The 24,200-nt window shown below is 46.7% G+C and overlaps 2 protein-coding genes across 9 annotated transcripts in view; both read right to left on the bottom strand.

Moving 5' to 3' along the window:
• Nucleotides 1-56: 56 nt before the first annotated feature.
• On the bottom strand, nt 57-7,387 carry dpysl4 (dihydropyrimidinase like 4). The gene is made up of 15 exons (XM_041029398.1): nt 7,261-7,387; nt 6,671-6,759; nt 6,335-6,519; nt 6,088-6,252; nt 5,606-5,667; nt 5,423-5,503; nt 5,212-5,280; nt 4,962-5,082; nt 4,123-4,279; nt 3,851-3,992; nt 3,618-3,702; nt 3,191-3,276; nt 2,919-3,098; nt 2,547-2,712; nt 57-2,324 (listed from the first exon to the last, which is right to left on the bottom strand). Exons 1-15 carry the CDS (start codon nt 7,297-7,299, stop codon nt 2,233-2,235), a joined length of 1,719 nt encoding a protein of 572 aa, XP_040885332.1. The 5' UTR covers nt 7,300-7,387; the 3' UTR covers nt 57-2,232.
• Nucleotides 7,388-10,536: 3,149 nt separating this feature from the next.
• The window catches only part of jakmip3 (Janus kinase and microtubule interacting protein 3), a 14,774-nt gene continuing 1,110 nt past the window's right edge, over nt 10,537-24,200 (bottom strand). Inside the window, exons 1-21 of one of the 8 annotated variants that reach the window (XM_041029394.1) lie at nt 20,589-21,882; nt 20,173-20,457; nt 19,963-20,005; nt 19,378-19,491; nt 19,111-19,266; nt 18,452-18,589; nt 18,279-18,314; nt 18,010-18,081; nt 17,735-17,839; nt 17,024-17,152; nt 16,861-16,944; nt 15,761-15,823; nt 15,538-15,636; nt 15,286-15,384; nt 14,725-14,784; nt 13,984-14,049; nt 13,633-13,701; nt 13,123-13,200; nt 12,621-12,854; nt 12,360-12,425; nt 10,537-11,887 (exon numbers count right to left, since the gene is read on the bottom strand). In XM_041029394.1, coding sequence (XP_040885328.1) covers nt 11,732-11,887; nt 12,360-12,425; nt 12,621-12,854; nt 13,123-13,200; nt 13,633-13,701; nt 13,984-14,049; nt 14,725-14,784; nt 15,286-15,384; nt 15,538-15,636; nt 15,761-15,823; nt 16,861-16,944; nt 17,024-17,152; nt 17,735-17,839; nt 18,010-18,081; nt 18,279-18,314; nt 18,452-18,589; nt 19,111-19,266; nt 19,378-19,491; nt 19,963-20,005; nt 20,173-20,457; nt 20,589-21,091 — 2,655 coding nt within the window. In that variant the 5' untranslated portion in view covers nt 21,092-21,882 and the 3' untranslated portion in view covers nt 10,537-11,731. Of the gene's footprint in view, nt 11,888-12,193; nt 12,254-12,359; nt 12,426-12,620; nt 12,920-13,122; nt 13,201-13,632; nt 13,702-13,983; nt 14,050-14,724; nt 14,785-15,285; nt 15,385-15,537; nt 15,637-15,760; nt 15,824-16,860; nt 16,945-17,023; nt 17,153-17,734; nt 17,840-18,009; nt 18,082-18,278; nt 18,315-18,451; nt 18,590-19,110; nt 19,492-19,962; nt 20,006-20,172; nt 20,458-20,588; nt 21,889-22,359; nt 22,561-24,101 lie in introns of those variants that run through there. The other 7 variants (XM_041029395.1, XM_041029393.1, XM_041029396.1 and 4 more) reach the window with 7 other exon arrangements.

Raw genomic sequence — 24,200 nt, forward strand, 5'->3', positions numbered from 1 at the left:
CCGGACACGTGAGGCTGCACGGTAAAAACACTCAGCTCACTCAGGTGTTTGTGCCTTCACAGTTTATTCATGCAGCTCTCATCACAACAGGAAATACTTCTACATTCACTACACGAACAACAACAACAACAACAGAAGCACCGTCGTCATGGTAACCCTTCCTCATATACACACCTGCACGTCTGCACGTGATCACTGTGTATACGAACACTGTGTCCTCCATGTCTGCTCCGGTGCTTCTGTGAGGACAGAAAAGCTGCTGGAGAAACGGTTCAGCCTGTAGGAACGCCGCTGCCACGTTGGAGTCACATCTGCCTCTGTAATCCAGCTGTTCCTCTGTTGTTGCCATAGCACCAGCTGGGCTACAGCACGGCAGCGGTGTCTGAACGGTGTGTGAGTACTACGGTCACTGAAGCTGAATGAATGTAATAGTTCACACACACTGGGTGGGGGTGGAGCCGTGGTGGACTGGTAAACAGGGTTTACTGGTGAGCTCAGTCACTCGGCTTTAAACTAAAAAGGCCAGTTTGATCAAATCCGTGGCTGCATGCGCCACAGAAGAGATCGCCGCTCACAAGCTACCACGGATTCATTAGCACCATTTTTAGTTTTTGAGAAGTTTATCAATGAAAACAGGATGAGTAAACGAGTAAAACCGTGTGAGCACATTAAAAAGAGTTCATCATGACAGGGCAGTAAACCTGCAGTCCAGCTCAGTCAGTCCAGATTAAATCCACCAACAGAAACCATCACAGGACTGAACACAGACCAGCACAGACGGATGAACAGATCACACATTAATACAAAGGGATTTAACCTCTGTGAGGTTGCTGTCATGATCACTGATGTCAGCTGGTTTGTTTGTGCTCTGGTTGTATGAACGTTTGCGTCACATGAGCCAGGAGCATCAACCCATTTACATCAATGGCCCTGATGACGACTCTGCAGAGGTTAAACAGCCAGGACGGAACTGAAGAAGCTTCATGGATGAAACGTCTTCAGGATCTACAGCCAAGTCCAGCTGCTCCTGATTCAGCTCTTCTTGGATAACCATGACCTGGGTGAGTCTTCACAGACATCTTCAATAAGACGGAGACATAAAACATTACAGACCCATTATTAATGTGGAGCTAAGAGTACTGACTACAGAGGATTCAGGACCACAAGTCTATGTACAATGAACAGAGGAAGGTCAGGGAAGGAAGAGAAGAGGAAGTATTATTTTGAAGAGGCCTTCTGTCTATAAAAAACATCTAGAAACATCTGGGAACAACCAACCACAGCAGGTTACATCTCAAACTAAGAAAACCTAGAAAACCCAGTTCGAGAAGCGAACTGGTCGTTCTTTAAAACCCTCATCCTGTTCAGATGAGTTTCTGAGGATGAAGTGATGTGAACACGTCTGTACTAAAGGAAACAGGAAGTGTGTTCAGGGGTTATACTGCTACTACTGCTACTACCTTTATCAGACATGATGAGGGGATGAATGTGGTTCAGTGAACAGGAGCAGGGTTAAATACTTCAGATGACCAGTTTAAAGAACCATGCCATTAACATGAAGTCCTACTAACCGCTACAGTGTTAAGAACTAGTTGTAAGGTTTAGTTCTTGTTGTTGGGTAGTAGTACCATGGTCGAAACATTCAGTAGTACTACATGCCAAGTACAACGGTACATTTTAGAAGTAGCTGTGGGGCTTCGTACTGGTTGTAGGGTTGTGCTACCAATGTTTCAACATTCAGCACAACTTTAGCTGAAATACAGTCGTTGTGGGATTTAGTAGAAACAGACAGATGAAGTATTAAGTTTTATTCTTGTAGGTTAGGACTAGTTGGAGTTCTACTGTTAAAGGGTTAAGTAGTACTTGTAGGATGAAGCACTTGTCGTAGGGTAGTACCATAGTACCACTGCTGTAACATTCAGTACTTCAGCTCGAGTATATTAGCTGTAGGGTTTTTACTAGTTCTGCAGTTTTAGGGTTTGTAAGGTCGAAGGGTTAAAATTGATCTTTGAGACTATTATTCAGTTTAATACCAGCTGAAGAATTTTGTTCTAATTTAAGTACGACAGTTGTAGGGTTTATAAGGTTGTGGCAGGGTTCAAAAATATTCCAACTTTATGGGCAGCAGTGTATCACACAGCCTGGTATTAGTTGTGTAGTTGTAGGATTGGAAAGGTTGCAGATGGGTTTAGTCGTGTCTTGTAGTAACAGTGACCCTGTGATTTGTCCTGTTTAAGATAAAGATGTGATGTTGGATCGTCCACCAGGAGGCGCCACAATCCTCTGAGCGGAGCGACGGGGTATGTGGTCGTCAATCTGAGCTCCTGGAGCAGAAGAAGAAGAAGAAGAAGGGATAATATTAATAACTCATCTGTTCAACAGGAGTTTTCCTTCCTCGTATTATTTACCTGTAGCAACTGTAGAATTTACAAACTGTGAGTACTTTAAACTACAAAGTGTTTACCCAGAATGCACCTCAGAATCAATCAGTTTTAATTGATCAGATTATTAATCAAAATTCTGCAGACTGTGTGTGTGTGTCCTGCCTGCCAGGGTGAATCCTGACTGGTGGAGGTTTCGGGGGCCGGTCTGGGTTTTGGGACAGGGAGGCCCCCTGCTGGTTGGAGTGGGTGGGACCGATTTAGTCACACTGATGACATCATGGACTGGACCATCGTAGTTTCCACGGGGGACGCCACGAGCCTCTGCCATCTGAGACGAAAAAGAGAAAAACAACAGGCTCCTGGTGAGACAGTCACTCAGTTTACTGACGGCCAGATCAGCTGATTCACTGGTTTACCAGATGGTTAGTAAAAAGTTGGCTAGCAGGTTAGCTTGCTGTAGACTCTAATCAGAGTTCGGTTGGTTGCCTAATTAACCAGCAGGCTGGTTGGTTAGCCTGGTAAGCAGTTATTTACCTTGCTGCGAGCTCTGATCCTCTTGTACACGGCATCAGGGAAAGCCTTTCTGGGGATGAAGCGTCCCGAGCCTTCGGTCATGTTTAGCTTTCCATCCTCCAGAACGACTCGACCTCCACTGATCACCACTGACGCCACACCCCGAAACTCCAAACCCTCCAGGATGTTCATCTCCACTGTCTGCACACAGCACAGTGAGGATGAGGAGGATCAGTCTGTGACCGATGATGATTTCAGAACAGTCAGTCATGATGTGGCGGACAGGTGTTTACCAGGTTATGAGTCTTTGCAGAACATGTTTTCGTCTCCTTTGGGTTCCAGACGACGATATCAGCGTCAGATCCTACAGCGATGCGTCCTGAACACAGAGGACAGATGCTTCAGTCTACTGCACATTATCACAGTATTATTATCTAAATACTGTTTTAATGTTGCTTTCACCAAACACTAACATCACTGCTGAGTTTTGCATGAACGCTGCAGAGCAGTTCCTGAACAGCAGGTTTAAGTATAACTTGAGTCATTTGAAGCTTCAGTTATGTTTCATTTAACGTCTCGTCCTGAGGGTTAGGGTTAGCTGAACTGCATCACAGCACAGCTGAAGTGAACCTTTATACATTAGTGGAGGTAAAATAAAGGATTCCATCAGTAACCGTGTCCTTATCTTCTGCAGTGTAACCCATCTGATGGATGTGATACCTTTCCGTGGGTACATGTTGAAGAGTTTAGCAGCATTGGTGCTCGTCACTGCGACAAACTCGTTCTCATCCATCTTTCCTGTAGCCTGCAGAGAGACAGAACGACTGAAGGCATCAGAGCTGCTGGACAGAGAACAGGGTGCAGTGAAACACTGCAGACCGATGGTGCAGTGGGATTAAATCAGGTGATGAAAAAGTTTGTTTCAAACTTCATTCATTCAGCTTTCTTCTTACCACAGCTCGATCCCAGACCACCGACATCCTCTCCTCAATCCCATTGGTTCCCTCTGGGATCAAGGTGAAGTCATCTTTACCAACAGCTTTCTGAGCGGTAGAGAAGCTGGCGTGAGCGCTGGATGTCACCTGGAGGTCCCCACTGGAAAAACACACAACAAGCACCTGTCAGGTTCACCTGGTACACCTGGATTGGCTACATTAAGGCATAAAGGCATTAGGCAAGGCTAAATTAATGCTACCCATGCCAACCAAGGTGGAGTCATACTAACCAGGCTAACAGAGAGGTCAGGTACTGTGGAGTTGAAGGGTCTGGGTTGAGGGGCGGGCTCATGACGAAAGCAGCAGCTGTGGCCCAGTCTTTGGACCAATAGTGAGAGCCGTCAGTGGCCAAGCTGGCTGTGATAGGTTCCCCGTACACCACAATACCTGACGACATAAACAGGACGACGCTGGAGCTAAAACATGTGTCAGACAATCTTTCCAATAATCACCATATTACCTTAGTACATGCGTTTGTGTACACCCCCTGAAACTGGAGGCTGTTTTGTTGGGAGTCCCTACTGAGGTCTCCTGAGACAAAATGGTCCCAGGTGAGGGGCCAGACAAAGAACACTTCAAAGACCTTAAATGAGACCCCCCCCCCCTCCTCCTTGCCAGCGAGCATCTGGTGGCCAGGTCTTGTCCCTCACCTTTGGCATCATGAAATGGCTCTGGGGAAGTGACAAACCCTCTGTGTGGGAGGAGTTCAGGGAGGTGGGGAACTCACAGAGGATCTGAACAACCGTCAGATGTCTCAGGAGGTGGTGGTGGGTGTGGATTTGTCCTCCACTGTGGAGGTGGAAGTGCCAAGAGAAGACTCTGTCGTTTGTCTCTGAGGGAGTTAAAAGGTTCTGAAGGTGCAACCAGGTGTGGATGAGTCTGACCCTGAGATTCTGAAAGCTGGACCTGTAGAGGTTGGGACAGTTCCCGAGGACTGGCAGCCCAGGTTGGACACTCACATTTTTAAAAAGGGTAGAAAACTGAGTTGGATTGAAATTAAATCTGAACCAAATCTGGATTTCTGGATTCAAAGGTGAAGAAGACCAGGTGAGGGTGATGATGATGTCACCTTTCTTCCTTGATTTGGCGATGACATCAGCAGCAGATTTGCTCATCACCTTGGTAACGTACAGTGGACAGTTGGCCTGTTTGGCAATAGTGACAGCCCGATACACCGCCTCTGTCTCCACCTGAAACACAACATCACAACGCACACATCAGAAATACACAACATCTCTCATGTCACCTGGTGGCTGTTTTTTAGTGAAAGTGTCAGTGTTGTTACAGGCGTGTTACAGGCGTGTTACAGGCGTGTGTACCTCCTCAGGGTGAGATAAAACGTGTCCTTCAGGTCCAGTGATGCCAAGAGAGAGAAGCTTCTTCTGTTCCTGAAACACACCAGTTTACACTGGTTCAAACCAGCTTAAAACCAGTTCACACTTAGAGTAAAAATATAACTATAAAGGAACCAGTTGATGTTTTTCTCTGTTTGACTCAATGAATAAAATCCCATTGGTCAGGACGTATTACCTCATCGATGATGTCACCATTTTCAGCGTGGACCTGGGCGATGGCTCCAAGATCACGGAGAACCCCGAACGCCTCATAAAGCTGAAACCAGGAAAACAACAAACTGACTCGGTTACAGGAAAAGAAACAACAACAACAACAACAAACATAAACAACAATAAGAATCATTTATGTGACGTGCACCTGAGAGTCGGAGCTCTGATATTTATCTTTGTAGGCCATGAAGAAGAGGAAGGAGTTCACACCTGAAACACAAATACTGCACTTAATACTCAGAAGTACACCTGTGTGTTTAAAGACTTTACAGTGACTTCCCATGATGCACCGAGCTCGCTCTCCATCTGGACTCACTCAGATCCCGTTGATTCTTGCCACTGACTCTGCTTCTTCTTTTTCCTGTAGCTTTGTGCCACCTACTCCCCCATAATCAGTCTCTTTAATTATTATTATTAGTCCAGCTGACCGGTTAGTTTTACTATTGTCTTTGTTGGTCTTGTTATTAGTCATGTTACTGAGTTTTTATTATTAGCACTGATAATATCATTATGTGGAACCTGCTATGTGCTGTGTTTATTCCCTTTCTCTTGCTGTTCCAGTCTGGGTCAGCTGGTCTGCTGTAACGAACTGGGAGCTTAAGGCTCGTTCCAGGTCATGTGACCTCTGACCTTTATCCTTGACGAGCGTCTCCAGCTCCTCGTACAGTCCTTCATGCCAGCGAGTGATGTCCAGGTGAAAAGAGAAGTCACAGCACGCCCTCTGTTCTGCCATCTCCTTCCACTGATCAAATGCTGACAGTAAACTAGTCCCGGGCTCCACCAGCACATGGTCCACTGTAAACACAAACATCAGTGTTACTGCTGTCTGTCTGAAGCCTGATCGATCAGTATTGATTGGTTATTGTTAGTAACTAACTGATGGTGGTGGTTCCTCCGGACAGGGCGGCTCTGGTTCCCTGGTAGAAGTCGTCGGCTGGGTTCAGGCCTTCCTGCGGAGCGTGCAGGTTGGTGTTGGCGTCGATGCCTCCAGGGATCACCAGCTGACCGTACGCGTCCACCGTCCTCACACCAGAGGGGACGATCAGGTTCTCACCAATCTGTCTGATCAGGACACAGGAAGTCTGATGTCACAGACAATAAGAGCACGACACACCTGGAGGTCAGGTGTTCAGGCTCAGTCACGGTGTCAACAATCGTCAGTCAAACGACAGAATCAGACAATGACTCGTATCTTTACTCTGAAAATCATTACTTGATGGTCCCGTCCTCAACATAGACGTCAGCATAGAACGACTGGTCGTCGTTGACGATCTTCCCTCCTTTGATGATCAGACGGTCGCCCTGGAAACACAAAGGATGCTGGGTAAAGCAGGTGGTCAGCACATCTGACTGATTAAAACCACACAGTAAATTCTAGAGTGGAACTGAAACCATCAGACCACCTGAGATCTGAGTAAAAACAGGAAGTGGGGCTCTGCTGTGTTCTCACTGTGAAAAGACCTTAAAGTATCACGTGATACCGGCCCCACCTCTGTCCCACTCAAACCAGTTCAGCTGTGGTTCAGTCCTCAACAGGCAGGGACAGAGAATTTCAAACCCCACAAAGCTGAAATGTCCCACTGTACCTGAACGCAGCGTGTTTTAATGTATTAAATCAGATTTCTTTCTGAAGCTTTTGAACCGAACCGAACCGAGCCGAGCGGACCGGGGATCAGGCTGGTCTCCGGTCTGTTCGGTCTGGTCCTGACGGTGCGGTGATTGACAGGCGGAGCTGCAGCATCCTGCCTCACCGGCCCCGTTATCCCCGTTATCCCCGTTATCCCGGGTTATCCTGGAACCTACCGCGGGCCTCGCGCTGCTCTTCTTGTTCTGGAACGACATCCTGATCAGTCTGTGAGCGGCTGATTGATCTGCTCTTACACACGCGCGCACACACACGCACACACTGCTATTGTTGCTTCCGTTCACAGTGACGTCACTTCAAAAATACATTATTATACACACACTGGACTTCCGGCATGGCGTTTCAAAATAAAATCGACGAACATTGCGCGTCAGCAAACTGCTGAAAACGCGCGTGAGCGGCTGGTTCACTAAAATATTTCAGAGCTGCGAAAAGAAAAGAAATTTTCAAAGTGCGGATCGAGCTTCACTCAGGAAATAAGAGCCGTCAGTGAGGCAGGAAGTTACAGAGCAAGAGATCCGTGTCTCAATGTGAGGAGCTGTGAGACATCTGAGACAAGACAGAGACAGGATTCCTGCTGGACAGAGACATTATTCCTGCTGGACAGAGACAGGATTCCAGTGAGAATCACATGACAGTTTACTCTTTTTAATCCCACAGTCAATCACATTCATGTGTGTGCACACGTCCTTTTATTTTGAAAAGAAATCCCCGGCAGTGTTTCATGTGCTGAACGTTGATTGGTTCTCGCTGCGACTCAGTAACGAACATCTCAGACTGAGCTCATCGGACTTGAACCTTTGGTCTGACTCTTCTGGTCATGTGATCATGTTTCCATCTCACCTGGCTGAATCTCACCTGTGGATGAACTGTACCTGAGTTTACCTGCAGGTGTCACCGTTTCCTCTCACGTCATATTGTTAACTGTAATTAACGCTCATCCTGTGTCACATGACCGAGCTCAGAGCAGGTAAACCCAGAGGGAACTGAACCAGGTGAGAACCTGCTTCATGGTCCAGGTGGATCCAGGACGGACGGTGTTCGGCTCAGTGGAGCCATGTTGAACTTCGTGGAAGCACAGACCTCAGAAGTCAACCTTCATTCTCTTCAGTCTCGAGTCAGTGAATCTGTTTCTGTTCACAAATTGTCTTAAAGGACATTTTATGTGTTTTTTGAGCAACATTCAGATTTAAAGACAATTTAAAATCATTAAAAAATAGAAATTTGAAAATAATTTTAACCTCTCTCCTGCTGTAATTTTCCCGGGCGTGTCCAGAGGGAAATACCACAGTCTGTCCTCGTCCTCTCGCTGTGTCTCCTCCATCGTGGCCGTCGGTTTGCGTTCGAGTGGCACGACGTCGCTGAGTCTGGGGACTGAATGATTCAAAGTTCAGCGTTTTGTTCTCGAAAGCTCCTTCGACGCTGCAGAACATCCCTCCATACTTCATCCGAGGACGAGGAGAGTCCGAACCGAGCCGGGACAGAAGTGAGGAGCAGTCGTCCTCCTGAGAACACCTCCTCTCAGACATCACGGACAGATCTGATCTGAGACAACGAGAGGAAGAGGAGAAGAGGAGGAGGAGAGCAGGCTGAATACCTCGGGCAACTAATGAGTAGACGAGAGGAAAAAGGAGGAGGAACGGAAAAGGAGGTCATGGAGGAGGGAGGAACAGTGAGGGGGGATAATCAGAGGGACACAGACAAGACGAGGGACTTACTTCAGTTTGGATCATTTACTGCTCAGAGGTTATAAGGTTTGTTATAAGGTTTTCACTCTGAACCACAAGGCTCCGTCCTCGTCCTCTGTCGTTCACATCAAGCTGCTCCACCTACAGCTCCACCTGACCAGAGGCCCTGCTGTTCATCTGAGTCAGACTCTTCGCTGATCGGGATCCGCAGGAGAGGACTGAACTGAGGTCAGGACAGACGTCTCTGAGTGTCCTGTACTGCAGGAAAAAGACACCTTTAGACACAACACTTTGACAGCTCACTTACCTGCACCCTGCTTCTTTAAAGGTACTTCCTGTTTACACCTGCTCAGTCTGAAGCAGCTTCAACTTCACAAACAGAACAAAGAGTCTGAAGATCATCAACCAGACTGTGTCAGTGAAACTGGATCTGGATCAGGATGGTTTCACCTAACTGGTTTTCCACAGACGTCGTTATGAAACGTTGCAGTGAGCAGCGAACTGTTTCAGCTTCAGTGAACACAACGAGACGCACGACAGGAGCGCTGTTAGCTTCCTGTTAACACACACACACACACAGACACACACACACGGGTCAGTGCTCATTACTGTTGATGTTCTAAAACTCTGAAGTCGCTTCAGTCTGAACTGGATTTCTCTGCCTGTCAGATTCACTTTATCTAATCACACACACACACACACACACGAACCATAACAAAATCTATATTAACATGAAGTTCTCATGTCACACTGAGTGTGTGTCTGACAGTGTGTGTGTGTGTGGCCTGGATCTAAGACACAAAGAGAAAAACACAAACGTTCCAGCTGACGTGTTGTGACTGTTCTTCAGTCCCAGTGAACTCTGGGATTCAGGGTGAGGGTCTGTCTCTATCCTGGTCTGATCTGTCAGTGTGTCCGACAGACGCAGGACGTGTCCTCCGACCGTTCTTCACCGTGGTGGTTAAATGCTATGTCTGAGACACTTCAGCGAGACAGTGGAGGGACAGCAGAGGTGTCCGTGTCCACCACAATGTTTTTTCTCAGTAATTCAGACAAAGCTGCATTAACTATGAGAGAACAATGATATTTAACATAAAGTGTCTTCAGTTTTATCATCGTGGACCCGACAGCTGTGGCACACAGGTGTGCTCCTGTCCAATCAGTGTCCACAGACAGGGAGGAAGACTTCCCACCATACCAATCAGCACGCTGCTCTGTTGAGGTTCAGACATTAAACCAAAGTGGACTGGCTGCACACCGCCCGTCATCAGGCTCAGTCATCAGGCTCAGTTCATTAGTTTGACCATGATGAGCAGCGGCGTGACGTCCACAGAAGCTAAGATGAAGGTGTAACAGTGGACTGAGCCTCTGATCTGTTCGCTTTCTGTTGACATTAATTACTAATGATGAAGAGAAGGTTTCACAAACTGTGCAACCAATCAGATCTCTTCAACCCAACAGCAGCCAATCACGATGCAGAGCAGGAGGGAGAACAGCCAACAGCCGGTTCCTGTAAGACCTGAAACTCAACGTTTAGGAAGCTCAACACAAAGCAGCTCCGGCAGGTGGCGAAGCCTCGTCTGACCCCTGGAGTCAGTGTCGCGGCCGGGACGTGAACACCTGAACCACATTTCACTGATGTCAGAGTTCTGTCCTTGGCTCTGGATCTTATGATGAAAATAAAAAGTGAGTGTTCTCTGATCTGATCTTCAACAACAAAACACAAACAAAGTTTCGTCTTCAGTCTCGTTTCCAGCGTCTTTAATCTGTAATCACACCAAAGTGCCGACTCGTCAGGTGTTCACTGAGCTCACACTCACAGCGGGGATAAAAAAATATTATCTGGAATAATAAAAGTTCAACAACAGGATCCAGTTTTTACAACACGAGCGTTTCACTTCCTCAGGTTTCTGTTGTGAAGCTGCTTCAGTTAAACACTGAGGAGAATTCACAGAGAAAACAGCAGCTACGGTCGTATTTTTAAAATGTTTGAACATTTCACAGAATAAAAAGATGCATAATATAATATAATATAATATAATATAATATAATATAATATAATATAATATAATATAATACAATTTAATATTTTACTCTTTTAGTTCTGTGAAATTATCCTCCATTTTAGATGTAGATGAAGCACTGATGTACTTTCAGCCGTCAGTTTAAACCCGGTCAGACCTGAACCCGGTCTCTGCAGAGTGCCGACAGTGAACTGCAGCAGGTTTCTTGTCCAGTCAAAGGTTTGTGAGCAGCTGTAAAACTTTCTTTCACTCTTCATGCGTCGTTTCTTCGGATCAGGGCGTCATTGCGTTCGTCAGTTCACTGTGTTTCCTGGCGGCTCTGACCTCCAGCAGACTTCCTGTCGGATGTTTCCTTCTTTGGTTTTTGGTCCTGAACTGATCCAAACTGTAAGTCTGGGCCCGTGTTGGAGCTGAGAGGCTCCTCAGTGTCTCTCCTCTCTCCAGCCTGTGGTTAAACACTGTTTAATTCAGTCAAATGAGGACAGACATGAAGCTCCTGGAACAACAGTTTCTAATGTTTTCCATCGTGTTTCTACTGTGATTCAACTGTGTGACTCTTTACTGTAACGTTACTGAAGCTCAGCCGCAGTTTCATTCACCCACAGAATGTTAGTTTCCTGTAAGTGATGCTGACCAGCTGAGTGACCTGCATGAATCCAGCCAGCGATGTCTGAGTGAACACTGTGTGAGAGCAGCACGTGTAGCCAGGTCTGAACGGAGTCCAGCTAACAGAGCTAATACTGTATGAGTCCAGCACCACGTTGGTCCATCTGACCCGCAGCTGCACGTCCGGCATCGAACCCACAGCTTCCTGGTAAACGGTGGCTTGTTACCAGTGGAAGTTTTTACAACCTGATGTTCTGTCGGTCTCTTCGTGTCTGAGGCGTGGCATCCTGGGAGGGTTAGAAGGCTTAGAGTCAGCTGACAGCTGGGCTCTGCTCTGATTGGGTAACAGCAGCCAGAGGCTGGTGAGTGGGGCAGTGAAGCCACTGTGCCTCCGTCAGTGAGCTGCTGCTTCCAAACCCTGAATCCTCCTGACTGACACCACCCTGGACTCTGCAGGCCTGCACACACTAAACCACAGAAGAAATGTTAACGTCGCTGAGTGGACACAAAGAATGTTAACGATACAAGAGACTCTGATATAAGTCACAGGGTTAGGAAACTCTGCTGCTTAGACAGACAGACAGACAGACAGACAGACAGACAGACAGACAGAAAGACAGACCGACTGACAGACCGACTGACTGACTGATAGATCAATAGATTGACTGATAGATAGACAGATAGATAGATAGATAGATAGATAGATAGATAGATAGATAGATAGATAGATAGATAGATAGATAGATAGATGGATGGATGGATCTGAGACTCACCAGCTGCTGTTAGGACCAGAGGATGAAGGCCAAAGAGAAGAACAGAAACAGAAACAGAAACTGAAAGAAAACAGAAAAGTGGAGTCAGCAGAAAGTAAGACGTTTTGTTGACATGCTTTATGTTTTCGTGGTGAACACGTTGTCATGGTGATGAAACCACATGTACCTTCTCCTCCAGCTCTTTGATCTGTCGTTTCTGGGCTTCTATAAACTCCTCCAGCTCCTTGTTTCTCTGTCAGACACACAAACGTCATGTCAGTTACACAGAAACATGAATTATGAACATTAGCACGTAATGCTAGTATTTTCTGTGATGCATTTTGTTCTTTGTTTAGAAAATAATAAAAAACTAAACACAGATGAAACACAGGATGTAACTGACAGGTCAAAGGTCAGTTAGCGGTTCACCTGTCTCCTGGACGTTTACCTGTTGTGTGAGCTGCAGTATCTCCATCCTGTCTCTGAGGATCTGAGCGTCTCTTTCTCTCAGCTCGCACATCACGGTTCGTTTCCATTGGTCCATGGCTCTCCTCAGCCCGTCCCTCTCTCCCTCCGTCAGAGTTTCAGAGAGACGACCGCCCTCAATCTTCAGTCCTTCCATCCTGGATTCCTCCTCCTGCTGCAGAGCCTCGAACAACATGGCCTCCAGCTCCAGGATCCTCTGCATCAGCCACAGACGTTTTAACATGAAGGACGAATAAAAGTTTTCATTGTGCTGTAAAATAACTGTTTAGAAATACACAAAAGAAAATACTGAACTTATGGTTGCAATGTTTTTACAAACTGTGTTGTTTTCAAATCCAACAACAAAAATAAGCACATAAACAGGTAAACATGACACTGCCCCCCTGAGCTCGCTGCAGTCACAGGGTTACCACCTGATCTCAGGGTTCTTACTGTGCACGCGCTGTCGTGTCGGTCACACTGACCTTATGAGCCTGGTCCATCGACTGCTTCCTGTAGTCCAGCTCTTCATCCAGGTAACCTTTCTGTTTACTGAACAAATCCTAGACAACAACCGACAGAGGTCAGAGGTCAGTCAGAGGTACCTGAAGGTTCTGCTGCCATCACACACACTCAGAGCGAAGTCTGAACCCAGGTGACAAATTCAGATGAGACGAAGACACATCAGCGCTGCTCGATTTGGATTTTAACACATAAAATAAAACGCAGCGTCACAGTGTTCCCCAGGTGTTACCATGACAACCAGCACCATCGACTTGTACTGCGACACAGTGACACACTGAACGATGAGTCATTCATAAAATGATGGAAGATTCTTTTGGCTTCTGTGTTTCAACATGTTCAACAACAGACTCGATAACAAAGACTCAGACTCTTTATCTGCATCAGTAAAACTGCAGCAGATCTGAAGGTGTGAATGACACCTGTACTGTGTGACCACGCCCCTTTCAGCTGGGACGCTTCATTTCTTTTACCTTCTCGCTCTCAATGTCCAACATCTTCTGCTGCAGAGCCGACTTCGTCACCTCGATGGACTCCAACCACTGAGCAGAGAGACAGGCAGGTAGAGAGGGAGACAGGTAAACGGAAGCAGGCCGTTAGCAGAGTGACATCACTCAGGTCCCGTCCTCAGAAATGAGTTCGATCAGGTTCAGTCTCTGTCCTGAAGCAGAAACATGGACTTTGACCTGACTAACACCTGAGCTGCCAGCCTGGACTGGGCTCTAACGCAGGGTCAAAGGTCAGCACAGATCTAAAACAGGGTCAAAGGTCAGCACAGGTTGACAAATGTTTGCAAACATTGTGGGTTCAGGTTTGAGTGTTACCTTCTCTGCCAGAGTCAGCACCGTCCTGGCATGGATCACCGCCACCTGCTCCTCGTTGGACAGATTCTACAGGAAAACATGCAAACAACATGTAAATAACACGTCAACAATATGTCAATAACACGTTAGCACTGCCAGATGTTACATATACTACTGCTCTGCACTGCCAAAATTCTGTTTTTTTGTTTACATACATCACCAGTCACTTTCTTTACAAAGACTCAAGCACCTTTTGTATATAGTATATAATATTTATAACCTGAGTACTTTTTGCCTTTGTTTTTTCTCCTTTGTGTTTTTGGATTGTATATTGTTATTTTTATATTTTCTGTTACTGCCGTTTTCTACCTTTTTCTATATGCTGCTGTAACAATTGAATTTCCCCGTTGTGGGATGAATAAAGTCTATCTTATCTTTATCTTATCTTGTTAACAACATGTTAACACAGCTAAACTAACAAGCATCAGCTTGTTTACGTATCATCAGCTGACTCAAACATCACTATATGAAAAAATTTACATAAACATGTAAACAGGAAACAGCTGAGTGTCTCAGATGGATGTATGGACAGCACATGGACAGCGGACAGTGTGGACAGTTTAACCTGTACAGGTGAAAACATCTGACCACAGTCGTCACAGCCTGGGTCACATGATTCTGTGACGCTGAGTCTAATCATGTCTGAACTCAGAGACCTGACGTGGAACAGAAACATACGTGTACAAAATAAATTCAACATACACTTACGGCGTTATCTCCCAGGATGTCCAGCTTCTTCATCAGCTCGCTGATCACGATGTCCTGAACAAACAAACACAGAGTCACAGGTGTTACTCAGGTGTAGCTGGGCCTGTACTGCAAAGTGAGATTAGCACTGGATCACCATGGTAACCGATGCTGCAGGTTAACGTCAAAGGATCAGATCGAAACCTGTCATCACCCGACCACTGACCAGTCAGTCCTACAGGATCCCGGCAGGGACAAAACAGTTCCCAGTAAAGTGCTGAATAATAAAGAGCATCAGACGTTTTCCAGATGTTCCAGATGTTTTCAAACACAGCTTCCTGTTTCTGTATTTAGTTTTTATTGTTTTGTATTGGTGTGGACTGTTGTGTCAGTGGACACCAGCAGATGGACACCTTTCTGCTGTCGCTACAACCGGATTTTCTAAGGTGTCATGTTACACGACCTTCTTCCTTCAGTTCAATCTGACCGAGGGTCACAGCTGTGTCTCACAGGTTCTCTGTCATCAGGTGCCTGATGTTTACAGGTGAACGTGGTTGTGTTCAGGTGTTAACTCACGGTGACACCCTCCGCCTCGCAGTAGATCTGCAGAGGACTGAGGCCTTCTGGGAAATGGAGTTGTTGGAAGTTAATAGCAGGTGAGCGTCGCTCCCTCTCCTAAACAGTAAACAGCGTTTCCACGGAAACAGAGACAGCGTGTCAGTCTGATGGGTTTAATTTGTTGTTGTTGATGTTGCTGTAAATATGTTTGTTTTGATTTGTTGTCATTGTTTGTGTTAATGTCTATGACTGGATGACTGTTTGTTTTACCTCGAGCTCTAAGATCCTGAACTCCAGCAGCTCGTTCTGATCTCTGACGTCCTGGATGTCGTTCTTCAGTCGCAGCTCTTCACCTTCCATCTGCTTCACCTAAAGAACATCACACACGAAAAGATTCAGATACGACTTTTACTGTTTAATGTTTTAGATTCGGAGCCTTTAAACCGTGAGACTCCGTCTGTTTGAGCCTGTGGCGTTCGTCCAAATACCTCACCTTCTCCACCAGCTCCTGATTCCTCTGATACAAGGCCTGCTTCTCCTCCACCCACTTCACATCCTGAGAGACAGACAGAGACAGAGGGACAGAGAGAGAGAGAGAGAGAGAGAGAGAGAGAGAGAGAGAGAGAGAGAGAAAGAGAGAGAGACAGGGACAGAGAGAGAGAGAGAGAGAGAGAGAGAGAGAGAGAGAGAGAGAGAGAGAGAGAGAGAGAGAGACAGGGACAGAGAGAGAGAGAGAGAGAGAGAGAGAGAGAGAGACAGGGACAGAGAGAGAAACAGAGACAGGAAGCAGTTTGAGCTGAACTTTATTTACACCTCATATCTGTCGCAGACCTGCTCTGTGTTCTACGTTCTACGATGTTCTACATCAGAAGTATTCAGCCATGTTCCAGAGGAAGCCAACAGCCTGCATGTGATTCCAGCTGATCACCTGAGCGGGTGATGTCACAGATTAGACCCTCCCCTCTACCTGACTGCGGTTCCTGACGGACCGACCTGATAGGACCCTCACCCAATCATCACTAAAGCTTCTGTCATACAATGGTCAAATCCGTCACGTCGACATTTAAGGTGGATTAACTGATTCACAACATCGTCTCACACAACCAGTAAAAAGCAAGAAAACATTCCACCTTAAAAGTTGCTGTAAGCTGTTCACAGCCTCTGAGCCGCTCAGGGTGTGAAGCAGCAAAACTTCATCCATTCATCTCTGAGACGTCACGTCGTGAGATGAACTCCACTGCTGGTGTTCATTCGCCTGATCCTCCACACCTGTGCTCCAGGTGTGACGTCATCAGCTGATCAAACCGGGACAGGTGCTCTTCATGGAACATGACTGGCCTCCCTGTTCTATGTTCTACTGTTCGTTCTACCTCTGTCTGGTTCTCATTGGCTCTCTGATCAGCACAAAGACACACCCCTTTTCTCCGGGAGTCTACCCTGGAACCAACCAAAACGCAGATAATATTCTTACCTGGCCTATGGACCAATCATGTTTGTTTCAACAGCACGTCTGCTCTGTATCAGGTTGTGTGTCATTGTGTGTGTTTGTCGCGCTGCTGACTGTGTGTGTGTGTGTGTGTGTTTTCCTGTTACCAGTCCTTGTTGTTTCAGAGCTGACTCCAGATCTGCGACTCTGGTTTGGTATCGACTGATTTCGTTCAGCAGCTGCTCTCTCGTCTGAAACACAGGGAGAACGTGTGTCAGCCGTCAGCGCTCCGCCGCAGCGATTCCAACCGCCGCTCAGAGGTTTGCTCACCTTCATTTCCTTCTCAGCGTCATAGTTTCCTCCACTCGTCTCCGTCAGCAGAGCGTACGCTCGCTGCAGAGCCTGATACTCCTGAGTCAGCTGACGGTATCGAAGCTCCGCCTCCTCACGCACACACACCTGAAACACACAAACAGCCATGTCAGAAAACCAATCAGACCAGTTACGACACCAGACAGAACAGCAGTGAGGGCAGTTTTTCACTGGTTCGACTGGTTGTGTTACACTGTGGTTACACTGTGGGCCACCACTGAAAGCATCCTGTGCCCCAGTGTGTCAGTATGGTACGGCAGCTGTACAGCACAGGACAGAAAGGACTTAACCCGCGTGGTGAAGACAGCACAGGGGACTGTAGGCTGTCGGCTACCAGATCTGGACTCAGTTTACGCGGCTCGAGTCCAGAAAAGGGCCAGACGCATTGCAACAGACCCCACCCACCCAGGCAACGCACTGTTTGTACCGCTTCCATCAGGAACGCGCTACAGGAACATTAAAACCATCACCAACAGACTCAGGGACAGCTTCTTCCCCAGAGCTGTAAAAGCAACAGCCCCACCGCAGTGAAAACAGCCACATCCCACCCCCCTACCTCTAACATGCTCGCATAATCACAATAAAGATTCTTGATTCTACAGTTTCTTTCACCTGTGTGTGTGTGTGTGTGTGTGTGTGTGTGTGTGTGTGTGTGTCTGTGTGCTTTACCTCCTCTGGTTCAGTATCTGGAGTTCTGTCAGTGTGAAAAGACAAAGATGATCCATCAGAGTCCACCGACGCTTCTTCATCGTAACCATAAAATGTCTCTATGACCTGCACATGCACACACACACACACACGCACAGTAAACAAACTAGGAGAGGACTTCCTCCTTGTTCCACATCAGTTTTCTGGATTTAACGTAACAGCGAGTGACTGACGTCGTGTCCCAGACAAACACAACACGTGAACAGACAAACATGGACATGTGTCCCCGGTCTCACCCTGCAGGCTCTGAAGGTGCGTTTCCTCCTCCCTGACTCCTGACGTCTGTATCTCAGTAACATGTCTCTCTCCTGCACAATCAACACACACAACCTGATCAACAACACAAACACAGTAACATGACCACAACATTAGTGTGCAGTTTGTGGTCGTGTTCTCCAGCTGCTCCGGATTCATCTCATTGATGCTCGTTCATTAACAGCTGCAGCACAGACAGTAAACACCTGTGGTGCTGTCAGTCGTGTCTGTACTGCTGCTCAATACTTACTATAACATTCTTTACATAACCGGCCGTCTCCAGAGCCTGAAAACACACACACACACACACAGATCAGACTTGTGAATGTGCAGCCCCTCACACCTGAGTCGTTAGGGTGTGACAGGTGAAACGGGCTCGTAAACCACACTGTTGTAGAAACGTAAACAGCAGGTGACTTTTACCTTGGACAGGTCGTCAATGATATGTTGTTGCTCAAGGACCTGTAACCGTAGAAACTCCATCTCTCTCTCCTCCTGACTGTAACCATGGTAACTGGTGGAGTGGCTGCGGTCCAGGTCATTCAATGAACTCGGTCTCCTCTGTAGATGACAATAAATGCTTCTGTTTCCATGGTAACATTGATGACGGGTGGTGCTATCAGAGACAGAATCTGAGGGAACTTCCTGTACGAAGTCTGTACTTCTCTGGTTGTTGTTCTGACTCGTCGATTACGGTGATTTACCACATGAAATCATGACATCACACAATCACATGATCTCCTTTCAGTTGGAGATACTCTGCTAAGCTAATCAGTTTTTAGCAGGAGCTGTTTATCTGGTGCCACTGTTCATCAGAGCTGTACAGATATAACTGTTTATAAAGGTTTAGATTTCCCTAACAAACTATTCTGTGGTATAATGTTAAAAGGTCTGTTTCCTGATACGTTCTGTTCTGGTTCTGCTGCTGTTCCTCAGAGAACCATAAATCTACATCAGCTTCCTTTTGTTGTTATTTTTATTCCTCGGTTCAGTTTCTGAGTTCACTGATCCCAGTCTGGAACATTACTGACACTCAACACTCAGACCATGTTTGTCGATGTGTTGCCAGGGTCAGGGGTTACCATAGTTACCATCTCCAGGTTCTCCTGTGTGACGAAGCGAAGCTTGTTATCGAGGCGACGCAGAGCGAGAGCGAGCTCCTCGTTTTTCCTGCTCAGACGTTTGTTTTTGTCCAGAAGAGGAAGAAACTGACTCTCGGCCTCTCGCAGACGCTTCAGCTGCACGAGGTGAAGACAACAGAGAAAACACAGGAAACCGAGGCATGAAGGATCAGCGCTGACGTGTGTGTGTGTGTGTGTGTGTGTGTGTGTATTCTGTGTGTGTGTCACCAGTTCGTTGCGTTCTTCAGACAGCAGAGCGTTTCGATCCTCCAGCTTCCTGACGACAGCGCTGAGCTCAGCAATTTTTAGCTGAAACCTCCGAGTATCCCGGTCCTCCTGAGACTGCACACACACACACACACAGACACACACACCATACAATGTGAGGCATTATCTCAGGTTCACGCAGAAACAGTCTGCTTCGAGCTTTACACTTTGTCTCCTTCATAACAGCTGAGGATTATGGGTATTGTAGTATTTGGAGATGGAAACAAAGAGTAAATAATTCAAACATAAGGTCAGAACATAAACCTGTCTGATGGTTACATCATCCAGGTGAGTTTCTGTGTATTTAAATAATGCAAACGTTGTGGGTGTTGAGTTGTGCGGGTTCATAAATGAATATGCAGATACTGGAGCTCTTTCCCAAAACTTTTTTAGTCCGCCAGAAATCATAACAACTCCATCACAGAATACACTTCCTGTCTAACAATGGACATAAAAAGAATGCAGCAAATACTGCGCTCACAACATAAGAAATGTATTCCTCACAAACTAAACCAACTGGGGTGTGGCTGAACTGTCAACATTTACCGCTTGCACTACTTCCCTCCTCACATAAGAAGCGTCCTCGCTTCTAAAAGAGGAAACAGAAGGGACATAATAGGCATAACAATAAAACCTCAACAGTAAAACAACAGTGAACATTAGCAGGACAATGTAAATGTTTAGCTCATGTCCAGTTTCCTTTACTCTCAAGGAGCAGGTCTGTAACAATCTGGAGGCCGTACAAGGCGTCCTGACCTGGCCACCGAATGTTGAACCACAACAGTTAGTCGCTCAGCGCTCACTGTCGTAGAAGTGTTTCTCTGTTGGACAGGCACAGTAGAATGCTCCAGCAGTGGAGGGTCCTCCGGTGCTGCTACCACTGCAGGAGGTGTGTCCTGATGCACATAAGGCCGAGAGTCCGAGAGTGCTGTTAGTGGTGGTGGCCCTGGTCTCTGTGAAAGGTGTGGTGCAGGAGTGGATCCTGAAGCTGGAGGTGAAGGTCGTGCAGAAGACCACGAAGAGCGATAAGGCTTGAGACGATTGTAGTGAATGACCTTGGGTTGAGCTGGTCCAAAACCTGATAGCTGACTCCAGTGTCACCTGCACCAAAGTCTATAAGTCTAAGTCTATAGGGCTGCTGGTACCTGTCATTGCCTTGTGGATAGGCCTGACTGTTGCTGGGTTCTGGCGAGGAGTGGCGAAAATGTTGTGGAGGTGGATGTGAGTCCCAGTTGTCTGGATACCTCCCTGGGCTACTCTCATACTGTGAAGGAGACCGGTGTGAGCGTCGGGGCATGTGCATTTCACGGTGGTGCATTCTGCTTTGTTCCAGTTTCAGTGCACCCAGGTCTCTGTTCAGGTCTTTGACGGTAGCAGTCAGGTCTCGCACAGCATTTCTCAGGTAAGTATCACTGTCAGCAACATAATTAACTGATGTGCTAACATCACTAGAGGCAGTAGGTGGGGAAACTGGCATGACTAAGCGTGCTGCTTGGCTGGCTACTTCAAAAGCTTCCTTAAATGTTTTCACCCCTCTCTCGTGATACTTTACATGGAGCTCCTGATTCAAACCAGCGAAGAATCTCGACATTTTCATGTACTCAGTGGTATTTTGTTCAAAATCCGGAAATGCTTCTTTCACAAGTCTGCACACAGCAGCAGCATAGACTTCCATGGCCTCGTTTGGTAATCTGTGCCGAGCATTTGGAAATGTCTGAAAGGAGGCAATGACGCCTTTCTGACCAAAAGCAGCCTGCAGGTGTTTCTTAGTTTCAGCATAAGAGCGTTTCAGCAGGCAGATTCTCCCAGACTAATCAAGTGGGTAACTCCAACGCCAGTATTCCGTCCATGTCCGCATTGTTATCCTTGTAGCCCATAGCTGGAAAGACTCACGGCCGTCGTTGCAGAACGGCGGAGGCAGAGGAATGCCCCTCGGCGTTCCCTGCGAGCCGGTGGGTGAAGCAGCGCCGGTCCGACGTCGCGGCGACGGCCACTGGGATGCGGTGAATCCTCGTCGGACACTGTAGCACACTACGACTGAATGAGTCAACCGAGACGCGGAGACTAACAACACTGTAAAACTACTAAAACAAGAAAACGGAGATGGCGCCAACAAGCGAACCCGCCGTACTACACTGTGAGGTGAAGCTAAGCGGCTAGCGGCAGCTAACGTAGCTAGCAGTCAGCTCCCGACCTGAAAACTGAGAAGAGTCCCCAAAACTCGTCACCGCTGCCACCAGTGTAAACGTTGTGGGTGTTGAGTTGTGCGGGTTCATAAATGAATATGCAGACACTGGAGCTCTTTCCCAAAACTTTTTTAGTCCGCCAGAAATCATAACAACTCCATCACAGAATACACTTCCTGTCTCTTCTTCTCTCACTTCCGGGACTTCCTCTCTCTCTGATTTTCACAATAAAAGCCTCACTCTAACAATGACCATAAAAAGAATGCAGCAAATACTGCGCTCACAACATAAAAAATGTATTCCTCACAAACTAAACCAACTGGGGTGTGGCTGAACTGTCAACATTTACCTCTTACAATAAATACTCAGCAGCAGCTCCTCAACCACCAGCTGCAAACACGTCACCGCGGTGATACCCATCATGCAACAGTATGGCTGCACATCAGCACCTGATGTGGCCACTGGGTTACTGCCGTTATCAGAGTTACCAGATGGCGGAATGAGCGGGTTGGGGGTTAGGATGATGTTGATTGGTCCCAATCACAGGATTAAACACACACACGTGAAAAACACAGTCAGCTGGTCACATGAAGACTAGTGGACGGTGCATACCGGGTTAGGGACAAGAGGGTGGGTGTGGTCAGGTGTTTCACGATGTCACAATGAACTCGCGACCAGGTAACGTGTAGTTGTGGCATGAAGTAAAAGACCAGTGATTTTTTATCGTGTAGTACGAGCAGGGAGAGGCGGAGCTTACAATGTGAGGAGTAGTGTTAGGGGTGGAGCTAGCTGCATGACCGGGGTGGTTTAGTCCCGCCCTCTGTGCATCTCTCAGGGCTGCGATTTGCTGCTCGGCTGCCTGAGTCTGCAGCTGGAGGCGGTGAGCGTGTCCAGCCTGCAGCCCCAGGGCTTTATCCAAAACACTGACAGCTCTGTCCTTCAGCTTTATCTCATCCATCTGCACACAGACAGGTGAGAGACAGACAGGGAGACAGACAGCTTAGAGTGGGGTTAAACAGGTAGACGTGAGACAGGTTAGGGAAGGAGACACATGATGTGTCAGTTCATGTTGTTTGGTTTGAAGGAAAAATGAAGAAATTAGTAATTTATTGAAAAAGGATCAAACAGTTGGTTAGTTACAATAAATAAGTGCAGGTGTGACTGGTTCCTCATGAACTGTTGGCAGAATGATCAGAAAGCTGAGAGGAGCTGACAAGAAAAGAAAAAGAGGGTGAAGGAAAGAGAGACCTGATCCTGAGCAGCAGCCTCAGCAGCAACACCAGAACTGATCAGTTCATCTGATCCTTTTAATAATAATGTCCTCAGAATTAACGTCAATGAAAAGAACCTCAGTTCAGTCCATTTGTCACAGTTCACATTCTCTGTCCCCTAAAAACACAGAGGTCAGAGGTCAGTGTGAAGCTAACTACAGGGCCCTGGATGGCCAAAACGCTGTCAACTGTCACTAAACATTTTCTTTGTTGGTGCTGTGTGAGAAGCTTGATCCTGATCCAACTTCTTCACTGGAGCCAGAAACGATTCAGAAACGATTCAAAGGTCACGTTTAAAATGTTTTACAGTCTGAATGAAAAACCTTTTTTTTTAAAATTGACTTGTAAAAGTTGAACTACAGATTATTTTTAAATATTTTTTGTGAAGCAGCAGCTGTTGGTGAAGTTGTGAAGTGAGTCTGTTCAGTGTGTGTGAGGCTGTTTGTGTTGTACCAGTCTGTGTTGGACTCTCAGTGTCTTTTCTTTGTCTTGTACCAGCCTGTGAAGCTCAGTCATTCTTTGCTTTCTCATGTATTCATGTTAATAATAATGTGTTCATTCATCAGTGAGTCCATCAGTGCAAGTTTGTAGAAATTCCATTTTTGTTTTCATGCTTTTAAGCCAAAAGGTTTTTTGTTGTATTACAGAAAGTTTGCATGACAACGTTCCTGAGGACAAACCCACACTCTGTGGTTTAACAGTGTCTGCAACGCTAGAAAATAAAAAACAACAAACCAGAGGTGTCCACGCTGTCCCACAGAGCGCCTTGTGGCTGCAGGTTTCTGTTCCAGCCAAGCAGCAGCACACCAGACCTGACTCATTTAATCAGCTGATCTCAGTCTTCAGACAGCTGATTGGTCAAACGGTGTGCTACACGTCCCTTTGTGGGACAGTGTGGACACCTCTGCTTCAGACCTTTTTAAAACCAAACCTGCTGCAGTAACTGTTCACTTTGACACAAACTGGAGGTCAAACTGTCTGATGTTTGTTATCACTGTGACTGTGGAGCAGTTGAACTACCTGTCAGTGTATTTCAGACTTCCATCAGATTCAGAGTCATTGTATTGAAGCAGGAACGAGATTTTTGAAACAACACTGTTAAGTATGTTTTGTTTGTGGTGAAATACGGAAACCTGGAGCAGCAAGAGAAAATCAGAGTGAACAGATGTGTTAGCACACGTGTTAACAGACGTGCAAATGCTCATGTGAGTGTGATAGTGCCTCGTACCAGTCGGCGGATCTCCCTCTCGCAGTCTTTCTTGGTCCTGTTCAGCTCCTCCTGGTGTTGGTGATGAGCTGATCGCAGCTCGGCCGCTCGGGCCTGGCA

The sequence above is a fragment of the Toxotes jaculatrix genome, chromosome 21 (genome assembly GCF_017976425.1).
Source record: "Toxotes jaculatrix isolate fToxJac2 chromosome 21, fToxJac2.pri, whole genome shotgun sequence".
NCBI classification, from domain to species: domain Eukaryota; kingdom Metazoa; phylum Chordata; class Actinopteri; family Toxotidae; genus Toxotes; species Toxotes jaculatrix.